The 17,965-nt window shown below is 38.2% G+C and overlaps 1 protein-coding gene across 9 annotated transcripts in view; it reads left to right on the top strand.

Annotated features, from left to right (window-relative positions):
- Abl (tyrosine-protein kinase Abl) overlaps positions 1–17,965 on the top strand; it is a 520,947-nt gene that overhangs the window by 239,546 nt on the left and 263,436 nt on the right. For all 9 annotated transcript variants that reach the window (XM_067136890.2, XM_067136892.2, XM_067136891.2 and 6 more), the window contains one exon: positions 16,733–16,910. In XM_067136890.2, the coding sequence (XP_066992991.2) occupies positions 16,733–16,910 (178 nt within the window). The remainder of the gene's footprint in view (positions 1–16,732; positions 16,911–17,965) is intronic.

The raw sequence follows: 17,965 nt of genomic DNA on the forward strand, positions 1-17,965 counted from the left end.
CATTATTTGCTGCATAGATACCATACAACTCTTCTCGGTCTTTAGGTGCCAAATGGTCAACCCTTAATTGTTCTATTACTCTTTGTTCTCGAGATTTCACGTTTCCCTGCTCTACTTGTGTTACTTGGTTCACTCTCTTTTGTTTGGTTCGTTCTGAGATTGCTAAGGGTTCAATCTCTTGTATAGGGAGTACAGGGCTTTCAAAATTTACTTCAGTTTCCCTCGTATTAAGCACACTCACTATTGCCTTGTGATTGCGTGCCTTCGTTAAGCAACTCGCTATGTATACCCCTGGTAAGATTTCTTTCTTGTCAACCACACCTTTGGCTACATTTTTGTCCGTCCTCACTTCAACAATCGTCTCTGTTCTAGGTTTGAGACAGATTGTGTGGACCTGAGCATTTTTCATTGTTATGTGGTGTTGCTCACCCTTTAGTATGGCATAACCCTCTCTGAAATTTATTATACTATCCTTAAGTATGTTTCTGCCTATAATACCGTCATACTTGAGTTGTACGTCATCACCCACTATATGAAAATCTGCGTTTGACTCCTCTATTGGAAGTCTTACGGTGCCCTTGGTTCGGATTCTCTCAGAACCTACGTCCTTTAATTTGAGGGCAGGTTCCCTAGCGATCATGGCTTCCCTTGGCACTACCTGCCTCTGTATGAGAGATACTTCACTCCCTGTATCTAATAAGAATCGAAGCAGGTTCTCCTGGCCTCGTATTCCAATTTCTACAGTGCCTTCTGATGCACTCAAGTTATCCCGGTTGGTGACACTTATATGGCATATTTCATGTACACTTAAACCCACTGGGTATCTTCGATCAAAAATTTCTACATATCCATCCCTCTAATTAATTATACTCTGTTGTAAAAGGTCTCTCCCTATGATTCCATCTAACGAAAGTCGAAATTCATTTCCGACAACATGAAATTCAGGGGAAGAGTCCCCTATGTGTAATATAACGCATCCCCGAGTGCGTGAAGTCTTCCCAGTCACGCCTGAGAGCTCTACTACCGGTTTACGATAGTGAATCTCTTTCTTCGGTATACTCCTTTCCTGAATTAAGCTAATGTCAGCCCCAGTATCGACTAAAAATTTGAAAGGTCTGTCCCGTTCTTTAGCGCGCACGAGTATCGAACCTGATCTATCATGTTCTCTTCGTGACTGATCCCTTTGTACGATGGAATGGTTTCTACTAATCTGTTGCCGAGGACTACGAAACTTTTCCGCGCATTTGAGTTGCGCTCCTACATGGGCCTTTACTTCGCTGGGACTCATCTTTAGGCTCGTTGTGGCGGTCCCTGTTTAGTTTAAATCGTTATTATGAAGACTTTTTCCTTTCGCATACTGTTTCGGCCCATCTACGTACTGTTTATCCCTTTCATGTCCCCTTCTCGCATAGTCCCGAAGTTTGGATTCTGTACTATTCTCTTTTTGGTCTTTGAACCAACAGGCTCTTTGTAAATGATCCTTTCGTCCACAAATGAAACATTTTCTTTCCCTGAGTTGCTTTGGCCTTTCGCGGCAATGGGACTGTTTGTGTCCCGTCCTGCCACAATTATAACATCGGATTATTGCACAAATGTGTATTTCTCGTGACTTATCCTCATCTTTTTCCCTAGCCTTCTTTCTACAGTCTTTTCCTATATGGCCTACCTTCTGACAATACTGGCAGGTAGGTGGACATTTCTTGGTGGCTTTCTGTTTTCTACAGTCTCTAGCTATATGCCCCTCACAATTACAATTATAGCATATCACTGTAATGTTCGCCCTCTTACTTGTTATTTTACGGGATGTTTGCCCGGTCATTCGCGGTGACTGTCTGCCTGAGTACGTGTATGCTTTCACTCTCGTTTCAGCGGGTTTCCTTATCTGACCCATGAGTTGTTGCTTAGCCTGAGCGGAAACTATCGCTGTTTCCTCTTCTATGGCAATGTTGACCGCCTGTTCTAATGTTTGTGCGTCCCGGCTCTTAATGAGAGATTGTATTCTTTCATCTCTGATACCCTGTACAAAGCTAGCCTTTACTAACTTACGTACTGCCCGTATTTGGTATTCTCTGGCTACTAATGGTTCGGCCTGAACCATTGTGTTCCGGAGTTCGGTTCCCATACGATCAACCCTATGGGCCCACTCTGCGATGCTTTCGTTCTTACCCTGTCTGGCGGCAAACAATTGACATGCATAGAAGTCCACAGTTCGTCTCTCGGAATAGTATTCGTGTAAGGCTCCCTTTATATCATTCCACGTTTCGATATCGGCCCTCACCAATAATTTGCTACGCGCATCTTTCGTGATTTTAGTGAGTATTAATTTGTCAAATAGTTCGCGCTCTTCTGGCCTAACTAACCCTATTGCCATTTCCACATTTTCACAAAATTCTTGTAATCTTTCTTTATGTAAGCCGTCAAATTCAGCCCCTATGAGTTTTAAAGCCTCTGTTACTGTTAAAAAGTGGCCATGCAACACTCCACTTGCATCATGCATTATTTCTGCATTACTAGGGGTAGGACTAGCATTTCTATCTGAACCCTCCATTATGAGTTGGCTTTTGACTCACCCTCTCTGGTTAATCACTGGACTCCGAGCTGGATTGACTGTTCCCGAATAACTGCTACTGTCTACTTTCTGCCTCCAAGCGACTCGAACGACTTTAATTCCTTTCCCGTTGCCTTCCTCTCAATGTACCTGAAACAGTGATCAAACACAATTACAATTTTGTTCACCTTTATTCCCGATCACTAAGCAGCGCTTAAAGTGATCGTAATTATACTTATATATATTCACAACAAATGAACACCCGAAATTTCTAGTAGTTTCTCGCAATTTAATTGTTATGCCACATCTGTACAACAAATATTTTATGTCCACCTGTTGTGACCCTAAGGGATGTACAACAGGCTGAGGACTTGGGTTCGGAGTTCTGGGAGCGTATAATCAGATTGGCAAATCTTAAATATCAATTATATTCTAACACTGAGAATATTCACACACACATATATATATATAATATATATACAATACAAAAATCTCTGACACTAATTACCCTTCTTGACTCCAGGTCTCTGTGAAAGTCTTTTAAGTCTTGTTCCTAGTACACACAAGAATACTTATAATACATATAATTACTGTTGAATACCTAACTACGGAGTATAGCTGATTCTTGTACAGCTGACGTCTTCACTCTTCTCTTCTTGTCTTCTCCTCTTCTGCGTAGGTATCCCTGGAACTTGTTACTCTTCACGGCGACATGAATTCTCCCAATTACAATTGAGCTGCTAGTCTATAAGCTGATATTCCAACACCTACTTTAACAATTGGTGTGGAGAATCTTTGTGATTGTTCAGCAACAAATCACACTCAGTTCAAGAGCCTGATACCCCTCTATCTTACTATCACTTTACTGCGTACTGCGACTGAATGCTAAGTCTACCAGCACTCCAACAGTTCTTCCTAATTAACTATTCACTCTCCTGCGCGATACTACCGGCAGTCGAAGAGCCTCCTCGGAGGGATGAAAGTCAAAAGCCTCCTTCGAGGGATCACAGTCAAAAGCCCTGTTGTTTACAAGTTACCAAGTCTTATAGTTTCTTCTATTCTTTCTCGAATAATCCCACTGATTCATATACCACCACCACAAGTCACTAGTTCACGTCACAGCTGCACTGTTCTCCGTTTGGTTCTCTGGCATAGAACCACCCAGTCACGTTGCATTACACACATTGTTCCATAACACTTTGGAAACTGTTTCTACGACTCTTACACGTGACTCTATATATTTCCAACCCAAAAGAAGTGCGTATTTTAACTTACACAATGTTTCACAATATTAAGACACAAAGCTCTTGGCTTACGAGCTCTCAAAGCAACATCGAATATTCTAAATCCTTCTTTGAAATATTCTGTTATTTCTCTTATTATTATTATTATTATTATTATTATTATTATTATTATTATTACTGTCATTTACGAATTGTGAGTTGTGAATATACACAAACTTTTCTATAATTTCCCTTCATATATACATGCGTTCATATGCCTGCTACTTTTTAAATCACAGGCTTTCTACTCTGGAGGTCGCGGATTCGAATCCCATTCGAACCCATTCGCTCTCTCGTTAATACGCGGAAGGCGCGTCGTGTGCCGCTGTTCACGACAGTTTTCCTTTCTTTTTACGGATCAAGAAAAATCTAAACTTTTAAACATGAACCCAGGTTACCTACAGTTAAAGCCCTCCCAAAAATCCATAAAGCTAATATTCCTATCCGGCCCATTATTGACTACAAACCTAGCCGTTTATATAAAGTTTCTCAATATGTTGAACGTTTTCTAGCCAAAAACTATCAATTTCTCTCCAAAAAATCCATCAAAAACACCACCGAATTAATCGAAAATAATAAGGTCATTTAACTTACAACCCAACCACTCTCTTCATTCTTTCGACATAGTGAATATGTATCCAAGCATACCTCCCACCATGCTCTTCTCTATTATTGAAAATAAACATAGTTCTCTCGGCAAACTTGAAATACAAGATTTCATTTCTCTTCTGAAACTATTTTATTTCATTTATTTATTTCTGACTTACACTTGTGGCGAAGTTAGGGCTCATGGCCCTATCTTACACTTAACCACTATGAACAACAAAATTTAAACATGTAAGCATAAAAGTAAGACATAGAAATTCTAAAAAAGCAATAATACAACGGACAGATAATTCTAAGACTAAGAACGGTTGGCTGTTGAGAGAGCTCTTGCATTATTGTAGTGATAAAGTAGTTAAAACCTATTGAAATAGCTTAATTTTTTGTATTTGTGATTCATTTAGTGCTATTTATATACTGGTGTTTAGTGCTTGTTGGTAGAAATTGGGAGTAGTGATATTTATTTAAATTTTATAAAACAAGTAATTCAGTTGGTCTTCAGTAAATTACCGGTACGTTTTCTACGTTAAGTAGGCTAGCTAGGTGTACCTTGTTTCGAATTTAGGTTTAGGAAATAATTTAGGTAATAATATTAACTTTAAAAATTTTGTAAATATCTGTAGGTATGTTGGTATAGTACTTACAAAGGCAGATTATCATAAGGAATACTGTAACTTCCGCCGAAACTTCTCCGGTATTTCGTATAGATATGCGTTCATCGCAAAGGTAATAATTTACTACATGAAAAAACATGATACGCCTGTAAACTTCCATTTAAAAAGTAGTTAAAGAGATTACATGGTAATAGCTCACAGTCGATGTATTGTTATTGATTATTGTCACTCTTGATATTAAAATATTGCATTGTTGGCTACAGTCGTGAACAAAGGGTGTAGTGTAGTCAAGTAAATATAAATAAAAATCAGCTGATCTTGTATTCCAATCGTTTGAGTTCTGAGTAGGTAGTTAAAGTATCCGTAATTTACATTTTGCTCCCTCGATCTTTCAGTACTTATGAGCGGTTAGCTAATAATAATAAAGTTTATATATCGCAGTAATTGCAGTTCAAGTCCCTGGAGTAGTAGGAGTAGTTTTGACAGAAATATTTGAGAAATTATTGTAGGCAACCTCGTATTTTTCAGTAAGCCTAATTAAGGACACTTTTATTCTCCGTCCCATGGAGTAGGGAAAATAATAGTAATCCACCAGCTGTAATTATCACTTAACCACATTTCAGTTGAGAATTGTAGTGCAAATAAGGTATAATATGTTAGATAGTTCTTGCCTGTTTTTCTCGTATACGGCAATCCTATCGATACTTAAGCATTTAACCAAACGCAAGTAATACTAAAGAAATAATCTTCTGTCTACATGTTTAAGTTTGTTGGTAATCCTTGAGTGTGGTAGTTGTTGCGAATTTCAAACGTTAGACCTAATTGCAATTTTCATTTCTATTTGTGCTTAAGAATAACCTATTGTAATTAGGACACGTCTGAACGTAGTTTAAAAACTGTTGTAGTGTATTGTAGTGATATTAGAAATTAGAGTACTTATTCTATTATTTTGAGTAGGCTTGCAAATTTCAAACTTTAATTGTAATTCCCATTTCAGTTGTGCTTAGTAATAACCTGTTGTATTATAATTAGGATATGTCTGAACGTATTTTAAAATCATTGTAGTGTATTATAGTAGGTATCTTATTATAACTTAGAGTGTTTATTCTATTACTGTGAAATATTTGTGTAGTATAGTATCTGTAGTATCTATAGTACCTGTGGTATCTGTATTAACTCTTACTAGTATTCTGTTGCAGTAATTAGGGTAGACTTAACTGCAGTTTAGAATTGTGTAGACCTAATTCTTATGTATTACCTTTGGTTTTCAGTAATTATCAGCAATTTTAATTCTGTTAGGGTGTTGTAGAAAAAAAAATCGTGCAACTAAGTAGTATTGTAGTGTAGTAGTAGCTTATATTAATTACCTTCTTGTTGTGTGATCTTTGTGAACTATCCTAGACAATATTTCTTTCCTTTCATTTTTATTTTGCACAGAATAAGTTATTTTATTTTTCCTTTTCTTCCCATTATTCCATAAATAATGGCTAAGGAGTGCAAGTGTAGCAACTGTGGGTGTGGCCAGGCATTAAGGAGTATGAGGGAGGAGTTGGAGAGTTTGAGGGAGATAATTAGGATTCTCTCAGAGGACAGGAAGGAAAGTAGGCCTCCCTCAAATAATGTACAGGATACAGTAGGTGTAAAGGAGGTATGGGAAGGAAATGGGGGAATTGTAGAAGACAGGTGGTCTAATGTTTTAAGGGGAAGGAGATTGCAGGCTAAGGGCTCTGTTCAGGACCAGAATTCAGGACAGGTGTCTGTGAGAAATCGGTATGAGTCGCTGCAGGTAGAACAACCGAGGGAAGGTGAGGAACAGGGAACTGTTGCCGAGATGTGTGGAAGTAGGAGGAAGGGGAAAGGTAGTGTAGTGGAAAGGAAAAGACAGGTGGAACAGGGTCATGGGAGGGAGAAAAGGGAGGAGGAAATGGCTTCTGCAGCAGTGAGAGAAGATAGGGCTGACCAGGAGGGGAGGGGATCAAATGAGGTGGGTAGGGTTGAGGCTCTGGTCATAGGGGATTCCATTGTTAGACATGTGGGGAAAGTGTGTGGAGGAAAGGGAACCAGGGTAGAGCGTTATCCAGGAATTAGGTTGAGGCAGATGTTAAGGAAAGTAGAAGAGAAGGAAGAGGGAAAGGAGAAGGTGGTAGTGTTTCACGTTGGTACTAACGACGTAAGGCAAGCAGGTATAAGTTCCAACGTAGTTGAGGATGTGTGGGATCTGGTAAATGCAGCACGGGTGAAGTTTAAGGAAGCAGAGATTGTTATCAGTGGAATACTGTGTAGGAGGGATACTGACTGGAAGGCGATTGGGGATTTAAATGAGACTATGGAGTGGGTATGTGGGAAACTGGGAGTGAGATTTCTAGATCCTAATGGGTGGGTAGGAGACAGGAATCTGTGCTCAGATGGCCTTCACTTAAACTGCAGTGGTACATGTTAGGAAACTTGTTTAGAAGGGTTATAGGCAGATACATTCAGGGAAACGGGGTGGCCTAGGGAGTGGTGTTAAGCGAACAGGGAACTGAAAATCAAGTAGGGATGACATAAAAATGTTAGTGCTCAACTGTAGAAGCATTGTAAACAAAGGAATCAAATTAATTTAATAGATATATACTTACCAGATATTGTAATAGGAGTTGAATCATGGCTGAGAAATTATATAATGGATGCAGAAATATTCTCACGGAACTGGAGTGTGTATCGTAGAGATAGGATAGGAATGGTAGGAGGGGGAGTTTTCATTCTGGTGAAAAAGAATTTGTAAGCTACAAAAAAGTTACGGAAGAAAAACATGAAATTCTGGGTGTAAGGTTCATCTCTAAAGATAATAGGCAACTTGATGTCTTTGGAGTGTACAGACCGGGAAAGGGTAGTGCTGACGCTAATTCAGAATTATTTGATAAGATAATCGCTGATTCAGAATAATTTGATAAGATAATCGCTGATTCAGAATTATTTGATAAGATAATCAGCTATGTTGGAAATGAATGTTGGAAAGGAATGTGATAGTAGCAGGTGATCTCAATTTACCAAATGTCAATTGGGAAGGTAATGCGAACGACAGGAAGCATGAACAACAAATGGCAAATAAGTTAATATGGGAAGGGCAGCTGATTCAGAAAGTGATGGGACCAACTAGAGGGAAGAATATTTTGGATGTGGTGCTGATAAAACCAGATGAGCTCTATAGAGAAACCAAAGTAATAGATTGTATCAGTGATCATGAAGCTGTTTTTGTTGTAGTTAAAAATAAATGTAAAGGAAAGGAAGGTATTAAAATTAGGACTATTAGGCAGTACCATATGGCTGATAAAACGGGCATGAGGGAGTTTTAAAAAAGTAACTAAGATCCACTATATTATAACAGAGAAGTAAAGAGACTAAGAAGGAGGTGCAGGTTGGAACGAAATAGAGTTAGAAATGGTTATGGAAATAAGAAGAAATTGAAGGAACTTACTAGGAAATTGAATCTAGCAAAGAAGTCAGCTAAGGATAACATGATGGCAAGCATGATTGGTGGTCATACAAATTTTAGTGAAAAATGGAAGGGTGTGTATAGGTACTTTAAGGCAGAAACAGGTTCAAAGAAGGACATTCCAGGAATCATTAATGAACAAGGGGAGTGTGTATGTGAGGATCTTGAGAGAAGCATTCAGTCAGCAGTATGTAGATTGTTGCTTACAAGGATAATGTCCAGATAGGGGACGTGAGTGATAATAAAGAAGTATTAAAATTTACCTATGATAACAATGACGTTTACAGTAAGATACAAAAGTTGAAAACTAGAAAAGCAGCTGGAATTGATAAGATTTCTGGGGATATACTAAAGGCAATGGGTTGGGATATAGTACCATATCTGAAATACTTATTTGATTATTGTTTAGGTGAACTAATCTTGGAATCACCATCAATGAGAATCTGACCGGGAATGAACTCGTAACAAATGTATGTAGAAAGGTTCATGCAAGCTCTGTATCACCTGAAACGCCACAAGAATTCTTTTCCTCAAAAACTTAAATTAAAATTAATCCAAGCACTACTATTTCCAATTTTAGACTACTGTGATACGGTACTAGTCAATCTAAATGCTGAACAAGCATTGAGACTTCAGCGAGCACAAAACTCATGCATATGATATGCCTTCCAACTGCGACATGACGTTCATGTTACACCATATTCAAAAATATTGGGATGGCTACGCATAAATGAACGAAGGAATTTTCACCTAATGACACTTGTTTACCAACTGCTCTCAACAAACACTCATACTTACCTCTCTTCTAATTTTCGTTTCCTTTCCTCATTCCATGAAATTAGTACCCGTATGGCTCCCTACTTGTAATTCCACTAAGTCGAACGAATTCCTACAATCATTCCTTTCTAGTTACTGCATCGAGACTCTGAAATACACTTCCAATGGACATTCGGCACCTTACTTCCTCTCATAAATTCAAATCTGCCTGCCAAAAGTTTTTCCTGGGAACATAAAACTGAGTTGTGTGAGTCATTGTGTGTATGTTGTGTGAATGGGTTGTCTTCATTTTTTATTATTATTATTATTATTATTATTATTATTATTATTATTAGTAGTAGTAGTAGTAGTAGTAGTATTGCCGTACTGATATGTAGGCCTTAATCAATCAATCACTACTGATCTGCATTTAGGGCAGTCGCCCAGGTGGCAGATTCCCTATCTGTTGCTTTCCTAGCCTTTTCTTAAATGATCGCAAAAAAAAAAAAATTGGAAAATTATTCAACATCTCCGTTGGTAAGTTACTCCAATCCCTAACTCGCCTTCCTATAAACGAATATTTGCCCTAATTTGTCCTCTTGAATTCCAACTTTATCATCATATCATGGTCTTTCCTACTTTTAAAGACACTACTCAAACTTATTCGTCTACTGATGTCCTCCCACGCCATCTCGACACTGACAGCTCTGAACATACCACTTAATCGAGCTGCTTGTCTCCTTTCTCCCAAGTCTTCCCAGCCCAAACTTTGCATCATTTTTGTAACACTACTCTTTTGTCGTAAATCACCCAGAACAAATCGATCTGCTTTTCTTTGGATTTTTTCCAGTTCTTGAACCAAGTAATCCTGGTGAGGGGCCCATACACTGGAACCATACTCTAGTTGGGGTCTTACCAGAGACTTATACGCCCTCTCCTTTACATCCGTACTACAACCCCTAAATATCCTCATAACCATGTGCAGAGATCTGTAACCTTCATTAATAATCATATTTATGTGATTACCCCAATGAAGGTCTTTTCTTATATTAACACCTAGGTAGTTACAATGATCCCCAAAAGGAACTTTCACCCCATCAACGCAGTAATTAAAACTGAGAGAACTTTTCCTATTTGTGAAACTCACAACCTGACTTTTAACCCCGTTTATCATCATACCATTGCCCACCGTCCATCTCACAACACTATGGATGTCACCCTGCAGCCGCTCACAATCTTATAATGTATTTATTACTCTGTACAAAATAACATCATCTGCAAACAGCCTTATCTCTGATTCCACTTCTTTACACATATCACTGATATATATAAGAAAACATAAAGGTCCAAGAATACTACTGCCTTGAGGAATTCCCCTCTTAATTATTACAAGGTCAGATATAGCTTCACCTCCTCTAATTCTCTGAGTTCTATTTTCTAGAAATATAGCCACCCATTCAGTCACTCCTTTTTCTAATCCATTAGAACTCATTTTTGCCAGTAGTCTTCCATGATCTGCCCTATCAAATGCCTTAGATAGGTCAATCACAATGCAGTCCATTTGGCCTGCTGAATCCATGATATCTGCTATATCTTCCTGAAATCCTACAAGCTGAGCTTCAGTGGAATAACCTTTCCTAAATCCAAACTACCTTCTCTCAAACCAGTTATTATTAATTTTGCAAACATGTCTAATATAATTAGAAAGAATGCTTTCCCAAAGCTTACATACAGTGCATGTCAAACTGATTGGCCTGTAATTTTCAGCTTTATGTCTATCACCCTTTCCTTTATACACAGGGGCTACTATAGCAACTAGCAACTCTCCATTCATTATGAATGAAGAAATCAAGACTGCAACCTCCACCCTGCAGGAACTAAACAACATTGACTCCCACATTAAATTTACGCTTGAGCCCGTAAACAGAGTGTGCAGTGATTATGGAAGAAGTGGTTCTGCAATGCATTCTTGGGGCTTTTGACCTTCTCTAAGCTGTGACTGGGGTGAAGAATTCCAGACAATGCGACACAACACCTTCAGGTGCCCACATAGAGCCTTCCGCAGGAACTATCGATGATCTCCTGACAGCTTCAACGATGACTATTCAGTGGCTGCAATAACTGGACTTCCTATTTTAGTTTTCATTTTTCATTTGTTAATTTATGTATTTTCTTATATTTTAAATCATTTCTGTGTTTTTATTTTTTTATATATTTTTCTCTCTAATTTTCTGTATTGTACATCTGTCTTTCGATTTCTTCTTTGTTTTACCTTGACTTTTTATATTTATTCAGTTTTGTAAATTATTTGTTGCTTTTACAATGTTACTCAATGTGTGCGCGGCTTAACTGGTACCATAAGCTAAATAAATAAAGTACAAACTATTTATCATCCTATCATAACTTTGTAACTCATGTAGTCGACACCTGTATGATGTATACCGAATAACGTGGACAACTTTGGGCAAACTAAGCCATAAAAGTCACATCACTGCAGCTGCAGAGTGGCTGGGGTTTCCTTCTCGCACTTTACTTTTGACTCACCTTTCAACAAAGCAGCGAAAAATATCCCTTTAGAAAAATTTCACTGAACAAAGAACTGGTGGGAATTTCAGGGTTTAGGAGAGATTTGGTGAATAAATAAATGCACGTTAAAATACTTGTGATCTATCTGTATTTATTAGGATGTGTAATACTAAAACAAAACTAGTTCTAAAAATGGCACGAAACATAACTGCAAATTACAACTTTATGATATGACTGTAATATATAACAGCCAGACACCAACATACTTTTTTTTTCTGTCAGTTAAACACCAGTTACCTTATATCTTGTATCGCTCATTTCTAAGAAACAGTGGTGCAAAAATACTTTTGCATTGCTAGCCTGTCGGGTGACCTTGCCCATACAAATTGTATGAATCAATAATCATTGATCTGCATTTATGGCTGTTGCCCAGGTGGCGGATTCCCTGTCAGTTATTATCTTGCCGCCTATTGTAAGCTTACCCACGCAAATCGCTATCTTCATGCAGATTCTCACTACCATCCTGCACAAAAACAAGGCATTCTCACGATACTCGTCAAGAGGGCGAGACAAATTTGTGAGCCATCAAATATCCAGGTGGAGATGGACATGGTGTAAGTCACGTTCAAGGGTAATGGTTACAGCGATTTGGACATTCATAGAGCCCTGGATCCCAGAGAAACGACCAAGCAGAGTTCACAAAAGGAAGTAGTGAAGGGAACTACCTACTTGCCTTACATTCACAACACCACAGATCGAATTGCCAAAGTCCCCTGCAAACACAATATAAAAACCGTCTTTGGCACCGCCACTAAAATTGCTCACGGTCTGGGCAAAACCAAGGACAAATTGTCCCCAGTTTTACATCCTGGGGTATACAAAATTCCCTGTACTTGTGGTAAGGTATACATCGTCCAAACATGCTGGTCCATTGGTACCCCTATCAAGGAACATAAACGTAATATTCGTCTCAACCAGCCAGACAAATCAGCAATAGCTGAGCACGCTCTATCGTCGGGCCATGATGTCACGTTCCAAGATGCTCGAGCTCTTCCTCACACCAGACACTACAGGTCCAGGATTATACGGGAAGCTGTGGAAATACGTAGAAATTCTAACAATTTCAACAGGGACACTGGCTATCAATTAAGTAATACCTGGTTGCCAACCATTAAGGATTTACGTAGGAAGTTCCCTTCCCTGTCCCTTCACTATTGTTATTTCGTATCAGTGTTTTCCAAATTCGTACGTTCCTCATCACCAGAAGTTTCATTCCAGGCTTGCTTCAATGTCATACATCTGTCAACGTCATACGTTACGTACACGTTATGTGACTTTCTTAGACTGATTCTGATGGTTTTGTCAGCTTCCGCTTCGAACGCTAGCTCTGTACCGTGTCTTGGGAGCCATCTGATGATGAACGTACCATTTCCACTTCTACTGTATCGTCTAAATTCAAAAGCTCATTGTTTAAGAAGCCTTTGTTGTGGACAGTCGAGATTTTCTTCTGATGATGCTGAGCACAGTTCTCGGCGAAACATAAAGAATTTTGCCTTATTTTCTTGACACGGCATAAGCCCAAAAGTCTATATCATGTCTATAATCAATCAATCACTACTGATCTGCATTTAGGGCAGATGCCCAGGTGGCAGATTCCCTATCTGTTGTTTTCCTAGCCTTTTCTTAAATGATCGCAAGGAAATTGGAAAATTATTGAACATCTCCCTTGGTAAGTTATTCCAATCCCTAACTCCCCTTCCTATAAACAAATATTTGCCCCAATTTGTCCTCTTGAATTCCAACTTTATCTTCATATTGTGATCGTTCCTACTTTTAAAGACACCATTCAAACTTATTCGTCTACTGATGTCCTCCCACGCCATCTCTACACTGACAGCTCGGAACATACCACTTATTACATTCAATTTACAAAGTATACATTTATTCACCTATTCAATACCTACAGTACAACGTTTTGTGGTTACATCAATCATAAAAGATTGAAAAGTTGTGGACATGTTTCGCCCTTCTTATTGGGTGTCATCAGCACATTAGCTAATCTTAAAACAAACAATTTTATTAAGAATGTTTATGCTATTGTTTATGAAAAATTGAGATGAGGTATGTTTTGATATTAAACATTTTTTTCTTTGAAACAATAGTTAAGAAATTTGACATGGGTAGTATAAGCACATATTAAAATTATTGTAGTATATTTTACAATATTGTCTAAAAAATTATTTGTAATGATAAGAAGTTTTTAAAATCGGCATGTACCTGGAATTGAAATGGATCCTCTTCTTAGTGAAAGTCAGTAATATTTTCCACGGTCGCTGCTAAGTAGATCAGAGGATGAATTTTGTTTTAAATTATGCGTTCCAACTATTAAGATTCGGTTACGAAGAAGCAAATGGTGTATCTTCGTTGAGTTGAATTGATGTAAGATACACTCTGGTGTAGTCGTTGAAATGGAGTATAAGTTGGAGATCTATCTGTGTTTAAAAGTTATGTTGATTTTCACATATAAGAGTATATTGTAAAATATACTACAATAATTTTAATATGTGCTTATACTTCCCATGTCAGATTTCTTAACTACTGTTTCAAAGTAAAATTTTTTTAATATCACAACATATCTCATCGCAATTTTTCATAAACAATAGTGTAATCGTTCTTAATAAAATTGTTTGTTTTAAAGATTAGCTAATATGCTGATGGTGCCCAAAAAGAAGGGCGAAGCATGTCCACAACTTTTCAATCTTTTATGATTATGTAACCACTAAATGTGGTACTGTAGGTATTGAATAGGTGAATAATAAATGTATACTTTGTAAATTGAATGTAATCACTGTTGTCAATACGGACCAAAAAATGAGATTAATGACTTGTAACATACCACTTAATCGAGCAGCTCGTCTCCTTTCTCCCAAGTCTTCCCAGCCCAAACTTTGCAACATTTTTGTAACGCTACTCTTTTGTCAGAAATCACCTAGAACAAATCGAGCTGCTTTTCTTTGGATTTTTTCCAGTTCTTGAATAAAGTAATCCTGGTGAGGGGCCCATACACTGGGACCATACTCTAGTTTGGGTCTTACCAGAGACTTATACGCCCTCTGCTTTACATCCTTACTACAACCCCTAAATACCCTCATAACCATGTGCAGAGATCTGTAACCTTTATTAACAAACATATTTATGTGATTACCCCAATGAAGGTCTTTTCTTATATTAACACCTAGGTAGTTACAATGATCCCCACCGGGCGAGTTGGCCGTGCGCGTAGAGGCGCGCGGCTGTGAGCTTGCATCCGGGAGATAGTAGGTTCGAATCCCACTATCGGCAGCCCTGAAGATGGTTTTCCGTGGTTTCCCATTTTCGCACCAGGCAAATGCTGGGGCTGTACCTTAATTAAGGCCACGGCTGCTTCCTTCCAACTCCTAGGCCTTTCCTATCCCATCGTCGCCATAAGACCTATCTGTGTCGGTGCGACATAAAGCCGCTAGCAAAAAAAAACCGATCCCCATAAGGAATTTTCACCCCATTAACGCAGTAATTAAAACTGAGAGGACTTTTCCTATTTGTGAAACTCACAACCTGACTTTTAACCCTGTTTATCATCATACCATTGCCCACCGTCCATCTCACAACACTATGGATGTCACCCTGCAGCCGCTCACAATCTTGTAACTTATTTTATCACTCTGTACAGAATAACATCATCTGCAAACAGCCTTATCTCTGATTCCACTTCTTTACACATATCACTGATATATATAAGAAAACATAAAGGTCCAATAATACTGCCTTGAGGAATTCCCCTCTTAATTATTACAGGGTCAGATAAAGCTTTGCCTACTCTAATTCTCTGAGTTCTATTTTCTAGAAATATAGCCACCCATTCAGTCACTCCTTTTTCTAATCCAATAGCACTCATTTTTGCTAGAGTAGTCTTCCATGATCTACCCTATCAAATGCCTTAGATAGGTCAATCACAATGCAGTCCATTTGGCCTGCTGAATCCATGATATCTGCTATATCTTCCTGAAATCCTACAAGCTGAGCTTCAGTGGAATAACCTTTCCTAAACCCAAACTCCCTTCTGTCAAACCAGTTATTAATTTCGCACTGGCCGTGATAGCATCAATGGCAACAATAAGCGAGTTGTGTTTGCGCTTAGTTGTAGCTGTACCTCCTCACTTCACGGCGATGATGTCCGATGTGAAACTTTAAATGTGTCAATTTTTGATTGTTAAACTACACATTACTTTTGGCACACTCCTTTTCGACTCCCGTCCAATGACTGTTTAAATTGAACGACATTGTACCTCTCCAATTTGGAAGAAACAAGTGTGTTTATGGTAAAGAATCTGCAGTATTGAAGCTCTTCCTATTTATCAGGATACTAGACAGTTATTCTCAATGCTGAAGTCAGCAGACAAGCATGGAAAACAACTGAGGGACTAATGCCTTAATCCTATGAAAGATTCGAGAGAAGTGTTGGCCAAATAAACCTTTAGTGGTATTGTCAGCATTTCACAATAGAACAAGCTGATTTCAATCAAGGCCATTCTGCCTGGTTCAAAGCAACTGGACTTGATTTGGTGTTCAAAAAAGTGCCTCTTCCCTACATCTATGACATTGATTAGATGCTCCCTATAGAATACTGTAATTTGTATTTAATAGTAATTATTTGTAAATACTTTTCATAGTGTAAGATTGTCAGTGAATCATATGCAAAATAAACAAATCAAAATAAGCAAATAATTAAGAAATTGGCAAACATAGTTATAAGTTTAAAGATAGTGTGGAATTTTTCTGTAGTGATTTATTCCATGAAGTATTTGTGATGATGTGAATGTATAAGATATTTTCTACATAGTTCTTGTGTGCTGATGGTTGATGTTATTTCTTTTTTTTTTTTAATCAGGGGTGTGTACGAGAGAACCACCTTTTTATATCATCACAGAGTTTATGAGCAAAGGCAATCTGCTGGACTATCTACGCAATGGGAACAAGGAACAGATCAATGCAGTTGTTCTCATGTACATTGCTACGCAAATTGCTGGTGGGATGAGCTATTTGGAGAGTAGGAACTTCATCCACAGGTAGGTTTATGCATTAGAATCATTGTCATGTTTTCTATCACACAAGGCAATACCCAAGAATTGTTTCGTAGGGGGCGGAGCTGACTTTGAGTGGGGGGGGGGGGGGGGCTTCCAAGAACAAAATCTATTTGTGCAATTAAATACCTTGTGAATATGGGTGGTAGGATACACCCACGGTATCCTCCTTTGCTACAAAGGGGATCTGGGGTTCTGAGTTCGGGAGTGTGGATTGGCAACCACAGTTCCCATAGCTGAGTCTGGCATTGCTTTCACGTACTTGTGTCGGGCTCCTCACTTCCATCTTTCCTATCTGACCACCCTAGGCCACAACCAGTTATTATTATTATTATTATTATTATTATTATTATTATTATTATTATTATTATTATTATTATTATTATTATTATTATCATTATTATTATTATTATTATTATTATTATTATTATTATTATTATTATTATTATTATTATTACCCGAGTATTGGCGGGGAAACCATAGCTCATTGGGTTAGGAGGAAATGCCAACCCAGAACCCTTGAACATCTGGGGTTAACTTTCAACTTTCTAGATCACATCTAGAATTGTAAACCCTGACTTAGGTCAGAAATGTTTCGATCGGAAGATCAGACTATCCACCAAACATGAAGAGTCTTGTAATAAATCCACCGGCTTGGATCAAAAACCCAAGCAAAGACACCATTCGGATACAGTGGGATGTCACTTAGAAGATCAAGGTGAATCGGAGCACCTGGTGAGCCCAACAGATATTCAGGCACAGCATTTTAAGAAGAAAAATTCAACAAGAAAGGAAAGTTTTCATACTTTGCGACATTAAATATTAACTCACTAATGAAACTTGGTAAGTTGAAGCACTTAACAGATGTAATGGATCAACATAAAATCTTAATAACAGCGCTTCAAGAACTTCGATATACAGATCAGGATCCAATTGAATCAGGAGGATATCGTCTCTATAAAGAACCCCCAGGGAAGAGGGTGATGAAGAATGCCCCTCAGTTCGGTGTGGTATTTCTGGTTCATAATAGTATAATAGAT

This window comes from Anabrus simplex, chromosome 1 (assembly GCF_040414725.1).
Source record: "Anabrus simplex isolate iqAnaSimp1 chromosome 1, ASM4041472v1, whole genome shotgun sequence".
Taxonomy (NCBI): Eukaryota; Metazoa; Arthropoda; class Insecta; order Orthoptera; family Tettigoniidae; genus Anabrus; species Anabrus simplex.